This window comes from Diadema antillarum, unplaced genomic scaffold (genome assembly GCF_040938485.1).
Source record: "Diadema antillarum isolate AM-2024a unplaced genomic scaffold, OU_Dant_1.0 seq00001366_RagTag, whole genome shotgun sequence".
Lineage (NCBI taxonomy): Eukaryota > Metazoa > Echinodermata > Echinoidea > Diadematoida > Diadematidae > Diadema > Diadema antillarum.
In genome coordinates, this window is record NW_027272128.1 from 206,845 (window position 1) to 223,002 (window position 16,158).

Sequence of the window (16,158 nt, forward strand, 5' to 3'; positions counted from 1 at the left end):
AATTTGTCTTTCTCGAATTGAGTGATAATCTATTACTCTTAAACCATGAAGATAATTTCGGTAATTTAGTATTGAGAGTTCTTAGGAGCGAATGAGAATCAGAATTGGAACAGAATACATTGGTGTCATCGGCAAACATAATATATTGCAGTGACTTCGATGAGTTTGAAATATCATTTATATACACTAGAAAGAGTCGTGGTCCCAATGTGAATCCTTGTGGGACCCCACATTGTATAGGTAATACTTCAGAGTTAACAGATTCATAGTACACATATTGCTTTCTATTCAATAAGTAATCTTTGAACCATTCCAGTGGAATGATAACTCCATGGCACTGCAATTTACGTATGAGGATAGTGTGGTCAAGAGTGTCGAATGCCTTGCTTATACAGTCAGGCACAGGCGCAGAAAACTGCGCCTGTCGAAAAGTGCCGATTTCTGCTATCATGAATATTATAATGACAATACCCATCATGCCACGCGATGCTCGTAGTGTAAAAGGCATGGAGAAAATTTAGGTGATGAAGACACCTAATCGATATTAATTTCGTACGAAAATTCTAACCTTGACACTTTTCTGATATTTCCTCTGTAGTAAGCCAAATACCTAATCTTGCATAATAATCATTTCTAGGGGAATAAAACCTTGACATCTGGCGTAATTCTGGTCGGAATACATAATTAGGTAAATGTTTTTTGAATGACCACCGGTTTGCCCTCTTTTTAGCCTTGTGCAACAGGTGTTGGCTAGTGTAACAGAAATGTACTCCTTCCTATCAGACCTTCCTCTCTCCCTTCTCCTCTCTCATCCCCTCTCGTGGCTTCTTTCCCTTTCTCTCCCCCAGCACAGCCACCTTCCATCTCTCAACGCATCATCTCTTTCCCCCTCTCTCTTCTCTGTGGTACTCTCCCCGGCAGGTTGGGTTCTTATCTCTGTTGAGTAAACATAGGGCAGCAGTTTAAAACAAGGAAAGTGTTGTGAAAGTGCGGCCAGGCTCTCTGTGGGGCCTACCTCGTACCTCCCTGGTCTTGAACTGACCATGGGCAAAGCACAGAGGCAGGAGCTATGCGATAGGTATTGCAGTTTTAGATTAGATTCCAGAGAGACAGAGTTATACAAGAGAGCACATATAGTTAAACATGAGTTATCAGAGTTAATTGCAGATGATTCTGCAAAGGAAGCAGAACAGCGTAACATCGTAACAGCAATTAAAGGTAATCCCAATGACTCCTACTTCATTCTCAATCTCACTAGCCTATTTCTTGATTTATAAATGAGCATGGTCAGTGTGGAGAGACCTATATAGCGCATGGTGTTTGTTGGTGAGAGCGTGTGGCTGTGGATGTGCCTGATGCATGCTGTATTTCGATATAATTGTGGTGATACAGTGCAGTATACACATACATACTATCGTGTTTTGGCAGTTTGTCTTGCATACAGTACTTAGTGCACTGCAAATCAGTAAAAAGCAATACGCCTGGTACACAGACGATATCAATGGAACCGACTGTTCGCGGAAACTACGAGAATCGATTGTAGCGGGCACACTTGCTCGGCGCTCGGGCGGATAACCCCAAAGTAGCAGTTTTCTGCGCCTGTGCCTGACTGTTATAGGTCCATGAAAACACCGATGACATGTTTTTGTTCAGCTGAGGCAGTCGACACTCTATCGTATAATTGGACTAGTGCCATATCTGTAGAATGAAATTTCCTGGAACCATACTGGTCTTGGTTAAGTATATCATATTGTGTCAAAAATCATACAGTCTGTTAAGCCTTTCTATCACCTTAGAAATACTAGGAAGAAGAGAGATAGAACGGTAATTTGATACAAGAGAGGAGTCATTTTTTTTTTTTTTTTTGTATATTGGAATGACTTTTGCAATTTTGCATGCGTTCGGAAATATGCCAGTTGCGGAAAGTGATAAGTTATAAATATGTACTAAAGGTGTCATTTATTTTAAAAATACGTTCTCATTTCATCATGACCAATTGTATAACTTGATTTTAATGGATGCACAATGTCAAGGATCTCACTATAATCTGTTGGTTTAAAGATAATGAATTATCATTTGACGCACCTAAATACTGGGAGAAATCAGTTTGTGTGGATCTATTTTTGAAGCTTGACTAGGACCTATATTAACAAAGTGCTCATTAAAACAACGATACATTCCTAGGGCCACAGAGTGTTTGTCCGTCACGCATAATTTGAAATGTTGACACATTCTTTTGTTTACCAAAAACATCATTAATAACTTTCCAAGTGGCTGACATATTTCCAGTAGCATTTTTAAAGGCTTCTGTATAATACATCCTACGAGAAAGCCTTATACATGTAATTTGTTTCAATTTATTTCTATATAATTTATATCGATTAATATTATCGTAATTAGGATACCGTAAGATATATTCATATAACATATTTCTTGATTGATTGATCGGAAAATTCCTTTGGTTATCCGTGGATTTTTAATTTTTCTATCATTTTTCTTTTCAATTGTGGGAATATGTTTGTCAAAATAAGAAAGAAATATATTCCAGAACGTATCATAAGCAATATTTGGGTCTGCGCAAAGCAATACATCATCCCATGTTTCCGTCATTAAATCGTCGTTGAGTAATGATATATTTTCTGATGTGAATTTGCGCTTCTTCTTACTTTCTGTTTGCTTGACATGGGAATATTGTGTGTCGTCACAGATGAAAAATATAGGTAAATGATCAGATATATCGCTATACAATAGTCAGTATCAATATTAGTAAAAATATTATCAATCAATGTTGATGAGTTAACCGTAATTCTCGAGGGCTTATCAATTGTGATATTACAAAAATTTGCTTGCAAAATATTGCAAAGCTTATTCTTAAGACTATTTTCTTGATTCGAAAGATCAATTTAAAATCGCCCATCAAGTATACATTGTTTTCTTGATTGATCAGCTCTAATAAAACATCCAAATTTTCCAAAAATAAATTACTATCTGAATAAGGGGGCCTGTATACAACACAAAGTAATATATTGCTTCTATTATACATATTAATTTCAACACACGTGCAATCAAATTCATTTCCGTTGTATGGCCTATATCAAATCAGGTCTTACTTTAAGCGATAACAAGCGTGATAGGAACAGGGTCCCTGTTACGGCACATTTTGGTAAATTGCACATTTTGGTAAATTTACCAAAATGTGCAGGACATTGACGGCACATTTTGGTAACTTTCTGTTCCTCCACAATCATCACAAAAACAAATTGTAAGTGCAGTTGGTTTTTGTCCCCACCGAATGAGTTCGGCAGCCTAAAGGCCGTGTCACACCTTTCCGGGAAAGCTACGCGGGCTTGTTGCGAGTAAGGTTTTTATCTCGCCCGTAGTTGCCCGGAGCTGCGCACGCAAATCCGATTTACCCGCAGCCAAGTTTTGAGCAGCACCTCGCAGGCAACTCCCATGCAGGTACTTTGCAGTCCCCGATGCGATCAGCGCGGCCAAGATAATGACATTCTGTCATCTCTGTTGGACTTCTGCCATTCCTTTAGATGAATTTCTGCGTTGTCAGCCCCCGCGCGCCTGGCACGCAGGTCACACAGAATACCTGCAAGAAGAACGTAAGTAGCACGCATCCAGCAAGTAAGACACATGCACAACTCGCCCAAATCCTTGTCCGTCCTCAGAAATTGTCCGGTATATGCTGGAAAATCCTCACACGCAACAAGCCCGCGTAGCTTGCCCGGAAAGATGTGACAAGGCCTTTACATGGTTACGGGTAAAGAGGATTTGCGTGCGCACCTCCGGGCGACTACGGGTGAGATACGTGCTAGGTACTGTACGTGCAGGTCATCTGCGGGGACCTCCGGGTAGTAAAAATTGTTCTTCACAAGTCGCACGCAAGGCTTGCCCGGAAAGATGTGACACGGCCTGTAAGGCCGTGTCACACCTTTCCGGGGAAGCTACGCGGGCTTGTTGCGTGTAGGTATTTTTCAGCAGGCAGGAATTTTTTTTTTTTTTTTTTTTTTTTTGCGGGCGGACAAGAATGTTTACGAGTTTCGCACTTGTGTCTTATTTGATAGACGCGTTCTACTTACCTTCTACGTGTATTCTGTTTGACCTGCGTGAGAACTTTGAAACCGATCCGTTTTCTGTTACGAGCGACTTACGGGTACTGGGAAGTACCTGCGTTGGAGTTGTCTGCAAGGTGCTGCCGGTAAGGGTATCCTACTGGTGTTGTGCGTGTACCCCCGCAACTCACTCGGAACATATTTTGAACACGCTCAAGGCCTTGTCATACCGTATCTGAGGAAGTCTGACTTGCGGGGAAGCAAATTTGCTACCCGGGGCTCTCCGCAGTTGGTCACACAGCATACCCGCACGAAAGACAATCGCAATAGCTTACTCGAGCCTTCAACTCGGGTGAGTTATAAATAAGTGTCTTGCCTGTCTTTACTGCAGGACCGTATTATAAATCTCAAGCCCATCCATGGGTTTTTAGTTCAGTTACCAAAATGTGCAGATTGTCCAAAATGTGCAGGCAAATCTATTTTTTGGTAACAGTTGATCCCGTCAGGTGTAGGTATGGGTGTAGGTGTACTATCGGCACATTTTGGTAAATTACCAAAATGTGCCGTAACAGTCCCTCCGCCCCTTTATCCGCATTTTCTATCAGAACGGACAACAGAATATCCATCAATTTTATATAAAGGGGGAGATTGGTTGTTAAGCCATGTTTCTGTAACACCAATAACTGAAAACTTCATATGTCATATTTATTAGGGGTTCATTAGGGGGCCAAGTGCTTTTATATACGAGGTGTACACGAGCATATTTAAATTGTCGCAAGTTAGGTACACTGTATTGAGTCGCGTAGAATTTACAGGTCTTGCCTTGAAGTGGATCATTTTTTTTTTTCACTATCAAACTTATTTTTCTTCATACTCTAATATGAAGTATACATTGCTGCTTCCATCATTTTATTCATTTTGTAGCTATGTTTGGTTGGCCACTATACTCTATATATGGTCCACATTGCACTTATTTTCAGACTCATTTCCTACAAATTGTAAAAACAAATTATTACTAGGACTTGAGATATGTTTTTGTCTTATTTTTCTTTTGACAGGGAAAGAATGAAAATTTAATTGAATGAATTGAGGAATTGCATGATAAAAATGGTAAAAGGAATCTTCATTATTTACTGAGGAGAGATAGATTCATTCCCTTCTTGCACTCTCTCTCTCTCTCCACACACACACACACACATACAGTTAAACTCGCCTAAGTCGACGTCGCATAATTAATGTCGAATAATCGCGCAAGTCGATGATTTCAAAAAGTCCCGATTTTTCCCCATTGACTTACGTGTATTAATTCACTCACAAGTCGAATTTTTTAAGTCGAATACTCGCCTAAGTCGATGAAATTCCAAGAACACTTTCACGGAAAAACCATTGAATTCACTGTGCCTAAGTCGAATAAGATTTTATTGTGTAATAAATCACTGTCAAAATCACGAGACGCCAGTTTTTGTTTACATACAGTATATACCAAAAGAAACTATGCGTTAATAAACATTAACGTTTCATTAACGCAAGCGGTTTCACCTGAATCGTTAGTAACGCAAACTAACGATCGGGAAAATTAACGTTTGTAGTAACGATGAGTAACGATCCCTACCGCAAATTAACTAATAATATTAATTAAATATTGATTAACTATATGTATACATAGCGAAAACTTTGAGCTTCCTTCCTTGTGTCAATATATATATATATATATATATATATATATATATAATATATACATGTATACATGTATATACACCACGGGTGTTAAATCTAACTCCGATCAAGTGTCAATAGAGGACCACACCCACAGGTGTGGAAAGGATAATGTTGTGATGGTGTTGAAAAGTGTTCACCTGGCGCTTCATGGTGTTAATTTGACACTGCAGCTGGTGATATTTTGACACTGCGCTGGTGTTAATTCAAAAATGACACCACATGGTGTTGATTTGATATTTGTTGGTGTTAATATCAATGGTTTAACACCCGTCCAGCTTCAATAAGAGACCACTTCAGCTGGTGTTACTTTGGTGTAAATTTATTTTCACATTTTTTCAAAAATCTAGTATTCTAATGTAAAATTCATGATCGTCTGGTTTAAATTAAAAATCAGCAAGAAGTGCAGTTACTAAGAAACTCTTCAAAAAACAATGACACCGCATGGTGTTGATCTGATATTCTGGTGTTAATTTCAATGATATACTAACACCCGCCCAGCTTCAATAGGAGACCAAGCCAACTGGTGTTACTGTGGTGTAAATGTGTTCACACTATTTTTTTTTCTTCAAAAATCAAGTACGGCCTACTTTATCAGAAAATTCTTTATCGTCTTGTTGAAGTTCAAAATCAACAAGAAAAACAATAACTCAAGAAACTTTTCAAAAAACAATTTCATATTTTGAAGTGACACGTGACCTGGAGATGTTGATCTAACACCACAAATGAGCACCGAAAATTTAACACCAGCTCGGTGTTTCATATTTACTACCGGACTTTTTGCAGTGTAGAATTGAATTTCAGCGTAGACTATTTTGAGCATTTTCAAGAAAATGTGAATGGATAAATCATAATATCTGCCACCTCCTGTTCGGCGCTAGTTCTTCACTGTGTATATAGTTTTTACAGAGATCAGTGGGTTGCGCCTCGCGCTGCAGCGCTCGGCGGCTTAGCTCGCTTCACTCGCCCGTTACAGGGAGAGGGCCTTGAGAAAAGGCTAGATCACTGTGTGCTCGCCCACCGTTGTCCCAGGGGAGGTCTCTTCCCATTAGAGGTCAGTGAGCCTAACCCAATATCTCTATATGATAATGAACGATATACATGTACATGTACTGTAAACACACCGAATTGATAGCCATGGCTGGTGGTGGCAGTGGCAGTTCCGTACCGGAGTCTTGCTTCGAAAACCTCCCTAAGCTTGTAGACGACTTAGACGTGTATTTGCGAGCATATCAAGCCTACGCCGAATTTTCTGGGTTGAAAGTAGACATCTACAGAAAATGGGCAAGGGGTATACTCGATGAACAGGTGGTCAAACCCTTGGCGGACGCGTTTCCCACGGACCAGACAACTTTACTGCGAGTTCTTGCAGTTGGCAGTGGAGACGGTAGGTTCGCGAGTTCGAGTACAAATTTGTGCATTCGGCTCAGTTTCTGTTTATTATTGTTAAATCGGCGACTTCATTCTGTAGTGAATAGCCCAGTCGCTGTAAAAACTCTCGCGACACTTCTAGTGTCACACTTGTGTACAGCGACAGGGCTGTGCATAGAACTAGGTCTGGCTAAACAACCCAATGCAGACATGCAGCTATACAACGAACCCCCTTCTTTTAGGTAGTGGTAACATTGCACGTTGCGCAGTGCTGCTCTGACTCTGAGCAGGGAGGTGAGACCCCTCTCACCTCCCTGCTCTGAGCAAACCCGATCCGATCCTCGTCACGTTATTATAATTATGGCACCAAAGCTTCCGCAATATAGGTTTTCCCGCCCAATTTCATCAGATTTGCAGTCTTTTTCGTTGTTGCTTTTATTCTTTGTAGTTACTCAGCTGTTTGAATATACCTTGAAATGTGATTTTTTTTTTTAATCGATAGCTGATCCAATTTCGGCAACTTATGATATGGACACGAGGAACTAAGGAATGGAATCAAAATGGATCAATAATGGATTTGGACGTATAGAAACTCTAAAATATTCTGGGATAAGACTATTATTAAATGTTACATCCATACTGTTAGCCTGGATGAATTGAAAGTGACAGAAAGGTCAACAGGAAAGAAATACATCCAATACAATCAAGATGATTAAATGAGACTTTGAAATGAAAATTATCATCCAATTGTATAATGATAGTGGGACCCGAAAAAAAAAGGTCTGTAGAAGTTGTGTAATACATGTTGATTGAATTCGAACGTTCAAAGTGCGAAGTTGTGTTCCTATAAATGAAATTAAAACTGGTATTTGGCTCGATTTTGAACGTCTATCCAGCTGGCGCGAAATTGAATACCAACTTTGAGTTGTGACAAATTGAATGAATTTCTCTCTAAATTGAATGAATAAAATCCAAAAGGAATGACATGACATTAAACTGAATGCTCAAAGAATTAAGATAAACCGTCAGAAGAGAGCAGTGACCAATTCGCTTGAATTTGAACGCCTTTTCACTAATTCGAATGCAGATCAATCTGATGAAATTGGGCGGGAAAACCTATACTAGTCCAGATGCTGGCCGATTAATCGTCCGCATTCCCCACACTAATACAGTGTATATGCATACACCCCACACTCAGCTCAATGCGCCAAACCGCTGATGGCGACTCTCCGCCAATTGGTACTCCCCAAAAAAACAAACAAACAAACAAACAGAAACAAAACAAAACAGGCAAAACAAAACAAAAAGTCCAGAGTATTCAGGATCGGTAATACTGTGTAATTCAGACACCATCAACGTCCATGGCAGTCACGCTGCATGCAGTCCGGGGTCCTGTTTTATGAAGTTAGTCCAGGCTGGGCTCCATAGAAAGTGCACCTAACCTTGTTTTTTGATATATACAATGTTTTTGATGGTTTCTTGTCAATTCGAGGGTGCTGATTCCAAATCCGATTGATGCCACTCGCGTCACCTTGAGCATTTTCGGCAAAACGCAAAAATCCAAAATGGCCGCCAGATATGCTATTTATAATTTGGCCATGATAATCCCAGTTATGTCAATTTTATGACAAATTATTCCATAATTTTTTTTTTAATTGTTGTTCCTTGAGTAATTCTACTTGCACATGCAAGAAATTTTTCATTTGAAGAGGTACATTTAGTATTTTAAGCTTATTTTTAATTCAAAATGGCCGCCACTCCTATACTCTTGCACTATATGAATGGCAAAAAAATATGTATACAAATAGAAGACGAATTTTCAGTCACATACCTACGCTTTTATCAAGTTTTGCATGTGCAATGCAAATCTGATGAGTGCCACTAGCAAAACAAGCAAACAAACAAGAAAAACAAACAGCAAGTTTATTGTTTTTAGGCTTATTATATTCTTCTTTATACAAAACTTCAAAATGCATGCCACTCATATACCCCTGCACAATATGAACGGCAGAGCGTGTGAAATAAACACATTTTCTTTTTTCTCTGTCACTCAGGTACACTGTTTACCAATTTGTGTGCTAATTATAAGTCAGAAGGTTGTTACTAACAAAGGCTGTTTTATTTTTTGATGCAAACATCCAAATTTGCTACCTCAATCTGAATTTTTCCGTAGCTATTTGGAAAACTTCACCAAAACTTGAATTGACGCCAACATCAAGATCGTTTATCAGGAATTATTACATATGAACATTTGATACTTACTTGCCTTGAGATGTTCAACATCAAGATATTCATTCTGATTTACTGAATTAAAAGGCTGAATCCTAGATGACGGCACAAATGAAATTTCTAATTAACTGTCCTGTGCTACATTATCTAAAAACGATATTATACAAACTTTTTCAGTCCCCTCATTCGAGAAAGAACATGAGGCAGAGGAAAGTGGAAAAAAGGACCACCTCACTTCCTGTTGTCAAATCTCTGAAATGAAAACAATGCCCCAAAGTTTTTAATGTTAACCCAGATGAATATGGTAGATGAATTTTACCACCGTTTTTTCGGAGTGAATGTGTTTGAGTATAGGCCTATGATGTCGAGGGAGACTGAGATCTGTACAGTGCTGCCTCATTCTGAAAGCAGTGTTACAACAACTTCACTCTGCTTGTCTTTAATCTTCAGCATTTGCAGATTCAGGATTGCTCTCGGTAACCAGACCAGCTGTGTTAGGACTCTGAATGATGGCCTCCTTAATAATGGCTGTAAACTAACTCCACTAGAGGTCTTTTTAACATACATTTGTGTTGAAATTACATTCACTTCACGTATAGGAAGTTTGCAGATGATCTTGCCTTTACGTCTCATAGAAAGTCCTTGGATGACATGAGTCGAGTACTGACCCATCTCAAGACAATAGTGGAGTACTTCATCTTCTGGAGACTTTGCCCCAACCTTTATCAGATTATCATCAGACCCATACCTTCCATCTTAGTAACCATCTTGCCAACGCTATGTTCAAGGTAGTCCTTTAACTGTGGCAAGCCTTCCAAGCATAGGCTAAGGAAGTCCACCCTCCTTTACTGGCACTCGATCACTCTCCCTCACACTGGAAGGAAAGGATGGCAAGTGTCACCAGTGCCGTCAACGCATACCCTGACCTTCCAAACACGATAGCATGGGGGGGGGGGGGGCATTTCATGAAGTGTTTTGTCTGACAAATTTGTCTGACAAATTTGTTTGACAAATTTGCTCTCAGCCAGTCAGATGCAAGGAATTTAATAGCTTATAACAGTTTGTCAAAAAGAAAAGGTCTGACAAAACACTTCATGAAATGCCCCCTTGAACAACCTGCCATCAATGCGTCTGAAATCCCACAAGCCTAGATTTCCCTACTGTAACTTGAAAGCTTTAACCCCAAAACAGGTTGGTGCAGATGCTGGTCTGATGTCATCTTTGATACCACCCAAGTTACCTACAACACTGTCTCTGGCCTGGCAACGAAGCCATAGGGCTTCAACGGGCGGTGATCAAGCAAGTCTTCATGTCTTTATCCTGTTTCTACGGCAAATAATCGCCCTCTGACCCCTGAGGAAGTGCTGAACATCACCAGATGTGGTTGCAATTAAAACAATTGCAGGACTAATATGCATCTTTAGCCTGAGAATTCTACAAATTTGGGGCTGATGTCTCCTGCTGCTAAACATACAATTAAAGGGTTCTTTATTAAGACAATACAAATGATAGTTTTAGTTTTAAGACAAGATTGAATGAGATCATGATACCAAAGTGTATATTATCAACACCTGGGAACTGTGAGAGAACTGAAAGAGGTATCTCACATTGCCCCTTGGTTGACGTTTAATGAACAGTTTGTACGGTATTGCATTAGGACAGTTTCGTTTATGCCTATAACAGTTTTTGTTGTTGTTTTAATTCAAAAAGAAAATCAGGTTTGCTCAATAATATCAAGGCGGCACTTCTAAATTAAACCATATCAAAGTGATGGAAGTTATGATCCATTTCAAACTCGCCTCAGGACTGCTCCCTCCCTGCCCCCCCCCCCCCCCCCCCTCCCAAACCCCTTGCTGGAAAAAAAAATCTACAATGTAAAGGGTTTTTAGTTGTGTCATTAATGTCCGATGTGTTTTTGTCTGCAACCATGTATCTCTTCACTTACTGTATAGGATTTTTCTGTACTTTGTTAATGTGGTTTTAGGGGAATGCATATTACAAGCTTTGCTTTATAGCTTCACCTCCATTTTCAATATTATTTGATTAATACCACGTATCTAGGCTCCTTAATATATTGTGTTAGTATTACATTTTTATATTCAACCTGCATGTAGAATATGATGGTATATTGCTTCCTTGAGAGACGTTTAGTGAACTTATATTGTTGAGACTTTTGTTGAGACAAAATGAAATATATAAGAAATTGTGTTCAACATCGTAAGGTTTATGAATATTAAATGCTCATATATGTAGGCCCCCTATATCATGTAAGTGACACCCAACATATTGCACATGCAACACTTATGATAACGTAGGCACGGGACTGGAAATACAGTAAATTTGTTCTATATTTTCATGCATATGTTTTGCCATTCATACAGTACATAAGCATAGGAATGGCGGCCATTTTGAATAAAAAATGAGCTTTAAATGCTAAATGAACCTATATGAAATAAAATTTCGCTTGCAAATGCAGAAGGAGTAACTCTAGGCACAGAAATGTACAAAGTTTGGTTAATAGTTGGTCATATAATGCACATTATTGTGTTTATCACGGCCGAATTAGCATATCTGGCGGCCATTTTGCATTTTTGCATTTTGCCTAAAATGCTCAAGGTTACGCGAGTGGCATCAATGGGATTTGGAATCAGCACCATCGAATTGACAAGAAACCATCAATAAACATTGTATATATAAAAAAACAAGGTTGGGTGCCTTCTAGCCTGGACTAATACAATTGATTATACACATGTAGTCGATTTCTGTCATAAGTCTATGGCAGCCTGTGTGTCATGGCAATTTATAATCGATTTTATCTTTTGTTGGAAACGGGGCATGAAATGTAGGCATACTACATGTATATACTGAATCGGAGGATATTAAAAACCTCGTGACAGTAGCATTGTCTAGAACGATTGTAGGTGTGGTTTATTTCTGTGAATCCCTTGCACAAATACATTAGTACACCTCGTTTGCATTTTGAGACTACAAACTGTACTTCCAGTATAGATTCAGAAAATCCGTAAAAATCGCTAAAATCGCAGCGGTTCGTTTTGTGCGACAATCCCCCCCCCCCCCAAAAAAAAAAAAAAAAAAAAAAAAAATCCATAACTTCAAGGTCTATACGACTCGATTTTTTTTCGATATTTTTTTTTATTAAACACACGTGTGTCTACAAAAAAAAAGGTGCTAGTGCATGGGACAGGACGGTGAGACCTGTTTATGTTAACCCGTTGCATTCTGAATTCTGAAATGCCCATAGACTTAACATACAAGTCACCAGGTTCCCGTACGGAACGGGTTAACGTCATACATCGTTCTGCCTGCATGTGTGTGTGTGTGTGTGTTGCTTTTTTTAGTCCTATATTTTATAAACATTTATTTTCTACGTTGTGATATTAATATTTGCTGGGGGCTAGATTTGCAGCAGCAGACTCCGTAGGTTCAACAAGTGATTTAGAGAGATATTGAACTTCAACAAACCCGAGTTTGTCATTTTGCAGGTAAAATTGACAGCTGTATTCTGGAGCAACTGGTGGCTCGTTACTCTCGCATCGAATACACCGTCATCGAGCCGGCCGAAGAACCCATGCGGGAATTCCAGGCCCTGGTCCAGGAGAGAGAAGCTGATTTTGGTAAAGTAGACTTCGTATGGTGCAACGAGACATTCGATGATTACCGCAGGAGACAGACTGCGGACAGTCAGCCAGGATTCCACTTAGTTCACGCGATACATTCCCTTTATTACGTCGATGACCTCAGACAAGGTGTGGAATTCCTTCAAGAGAAGCTGGTTAGATCGGGCGTCCTCTGCGTTATCCTTCTCTCAGGCAAGTTAAATTATCATATTTTTTTTTCTTTAGTGTACGTGTAATCTTTCCTAGATGATGTACTAGTGGCGAATCCAGGGGGAGCGAACCGGATGTTCCCCCCCCCTCAATTTCTGTTCAAACAAAAGAAAAGTAAAGAACAAATGGAGGGGCGCATGAACCCCATTTAATTTTGTAAAGCTCAACCCCCCCCCCCCCCCTTACGGAGTTCCTGGATCCGAATTTATTTTCTACATTAATTCACTGAGAAGATATTGCATCTATCAGTTTTCATCATCATAGAGGTGTAGAGTTTTGTCAAGGGTTTGATGATTTATGGATAAAGTTTTCTAGTGAAACAATATGAAAGACGAAGTTGACTCTCAATTTGCGAGTGTAACTGTGACCCGTCATTGCCTTGTAAAATGTATTTCAAACCTTTTTCCCTTTTATCATCACTTTGTTATTTTGTTTTATGTCAATAAATTTGTTAAAATAAATAAATCTTATCTGTTTGCTTGTTTTTGGTCTCTTTTAGATTAGCTTGAATTGGTTGCAAATCACTGAGAGCAACTAAATTGGCTATAGATGAAAATTAATATAGATTATAAAATTCTGAATCAACCGCGGGCTGTTGAAGCTTTGATATCCTCTTTTGACTGATACATGTACAATCATACACGTTTAAAAACTGAATGTCTTCTGTAAACAAAAACTGCCAAGTTCAATTTGTTATATGATAATGACAGTGTTTGAGACTCGAATCGGTTATCTACATTTACAAAAACAAGTGATTGCTTCGTTAAAGTGTGTGTGTGTGTGTGGGGGGGGTCTATCAATTTCGAATTTATAGATGTGAATAAGAACATCAAGAAAGTGATTCAGCAGAACGTGTGTCTGTGATAAAGATATGTTTGTATACTTTGCAGTTACGATGACAACCCTTCTTTCCGAATTATTGCATGTAAAATGAAACGATGGGTTTGACGTCACAAAGTCATTTACCCAAACAATGCTATGGAACACGCGAGACAGAAATTTACTTAGTGCATAAACCCCCTTGCGCCAATGACAACAGCTGTGCTTCTCTTTCTATGTAAACGATTCATTATTGTAATGTGTATAGTGTAGTATGAAAGGATTTATTGCTTTTTCTCAATTCAGAGGAGGCTGGAATCTATCGCGTCTGGGATCGCTATCCTAAACTCGTTGAAGGCAGTCCGGCCCATAACTTGTGCTCCTCCCACCTCATTACACTGTACAAGGAGAGCAACATCCCATACTCCTTCTACCGCCAATCATGGCCGTCCGACATCTCCCTGTGTTTCGACCCAACCTCAGCAAAGGGCAACGGGATGCTTGACTTCATAAGTCACGTGCCAAATTTCCGCCAATCAGCTCCACCGGCACTGAGGGACGATCTTCTGGCGTTCTTAAAGAACCTGAATCGCTCGGTGAAGGATGATGAAGGTAGTTCGGGTGGATACCCAAGAGACTGGGATTCAATCGTCATGATAAAATCAAAGTAATCGTAAAACGAGTCATTTCTGATTCGTTGATCAACTGAGATATTGTTTTACTTGCATATTCTACTTCTGTTTGCGCTGTTGTATTATCTCATTGTATTTTGTTTTGCGTCGATGTGTTTACGTTCTTCATCCCTCTTGTTACATTTGCATCAATCTCCAAGTGTGAAAGAAAATGTTAAGCGCGTCATATTCCTCATTCAAATAGAGAACATGCACACATTTTATATGTATTTTGTATTATCCACACTAGTTTCTTCGTCGTCATTATGACGCAAACAGATATTATTATGACATAAACATGAAAATTAAAAAGGTAATACATGTATATAAGGTTATGATCAGACCTTTATACTGTGTACTCTATTTTGAGTCTCATGTATACTTGTGCTGCATTTTTATGTTGTTCACATACTTTTTTTTTATGGTTTAGTATACACACATGCATCATGCTTATCATGAAGAAAGTTAAGCCAAGTCATGAGACAAAGGTAAAATACACATGTAATTCTGTTTTGAGGCTACTTTTGATATTGACTGAGAATTGATTATCATCTATGATGATGGAGAAAGATTTGTTGTGACACCATGTGTATGTAGTCCTTAACCGGATCGTTGCTTGGCAGAAGAAGAGCCTAGAAAGAGGAGAATTGAAGAGGGAAGCGACCTTCAAACAACACGTAGATCAGTGTTGTTAATTACTGAACTTGATAACTGAGTTTTTAATATGTAATCTTGATATTCAGTGTAAGCTATATACGGTGCTTCAGCAGAATCTTGTAACTTGTATACTTTTCACTATTTCCCTTACCTTGCTTCTTTAACTCCCCGGAAACACTCCAGCAGTGGTTTATTTGGGAAGTGGACAATCCCCGCTGACCACACTTGACACTTGACCACTGCATTCCATTGTGTTGTCAAACCCTTTAAGTGATAATGCAGTGATTATTTACGTAATGTCACCATCATAATTATACTGTTTTAGAATTTATTCCTTCCCAAATTTAGAATATCCCCCGGACAAATATCTTTTTCATGTATAGCTAGAATCAGTCTGCTTTCATTTTATGTGAAGTAACCGAGATAATATACTTTACATTGGTTTAGTGTTATCAATGCCCATGTCGATATGGGCTCTTAGTGCTTGTTCGGGCAGTCCTCGTGCCATCCGGCAAAGTGTATACTATACGCTATACACTCCAGTCCCAATTGACAGCGTATACCAGGGAATGCCGAGTGTTTTCTATGCATATTATTGTCGTCTTATACAGCGATTTAATCTGTGATTGTGTGATATTAAATACTTCTCAAACTGGACGTGAGTATTTGTGAGACTTTGCATTACTTTGTTCAATGTGCTGTAAGTCCTACTCATATCTTTTCTCTTTGTAACGCTCACACTGCCACACTACCAAAGCATATAATCGCCAAGATTGATTCATATCA

At 39.1% G+C, this 16,158-nt stretch overlaps 1 protein-coding gene across 1 annotated transcript; it reads left to right on the forward strand.

The window, feature by feature from the left end:
• Nucleotides 1-6,914: 6,914 nt before the first annotated feature.
• LOC139708685 (histamine N-methyltransferase-like) lies at nt 6,915-14,975 on the forward strand. The gene is made up of 3 exons (XM_071620619.1): nt 6,915-7,164; nt 12,881-13,207; nt 14,351-14,975. The coding sequence occupies exons 1-3, from the start codon at nt 6,915-6,917 to the stop codon at nt 14,713-14,715; spliced, it is 942 nt and encodes a 313-aa protein (XP_071476720.1). The 3' UTR covers nt 14,716-14,975.
• The last annotated feature ends 1,183 nt before the right edge of the window (nt 14,976-16,158 follow it).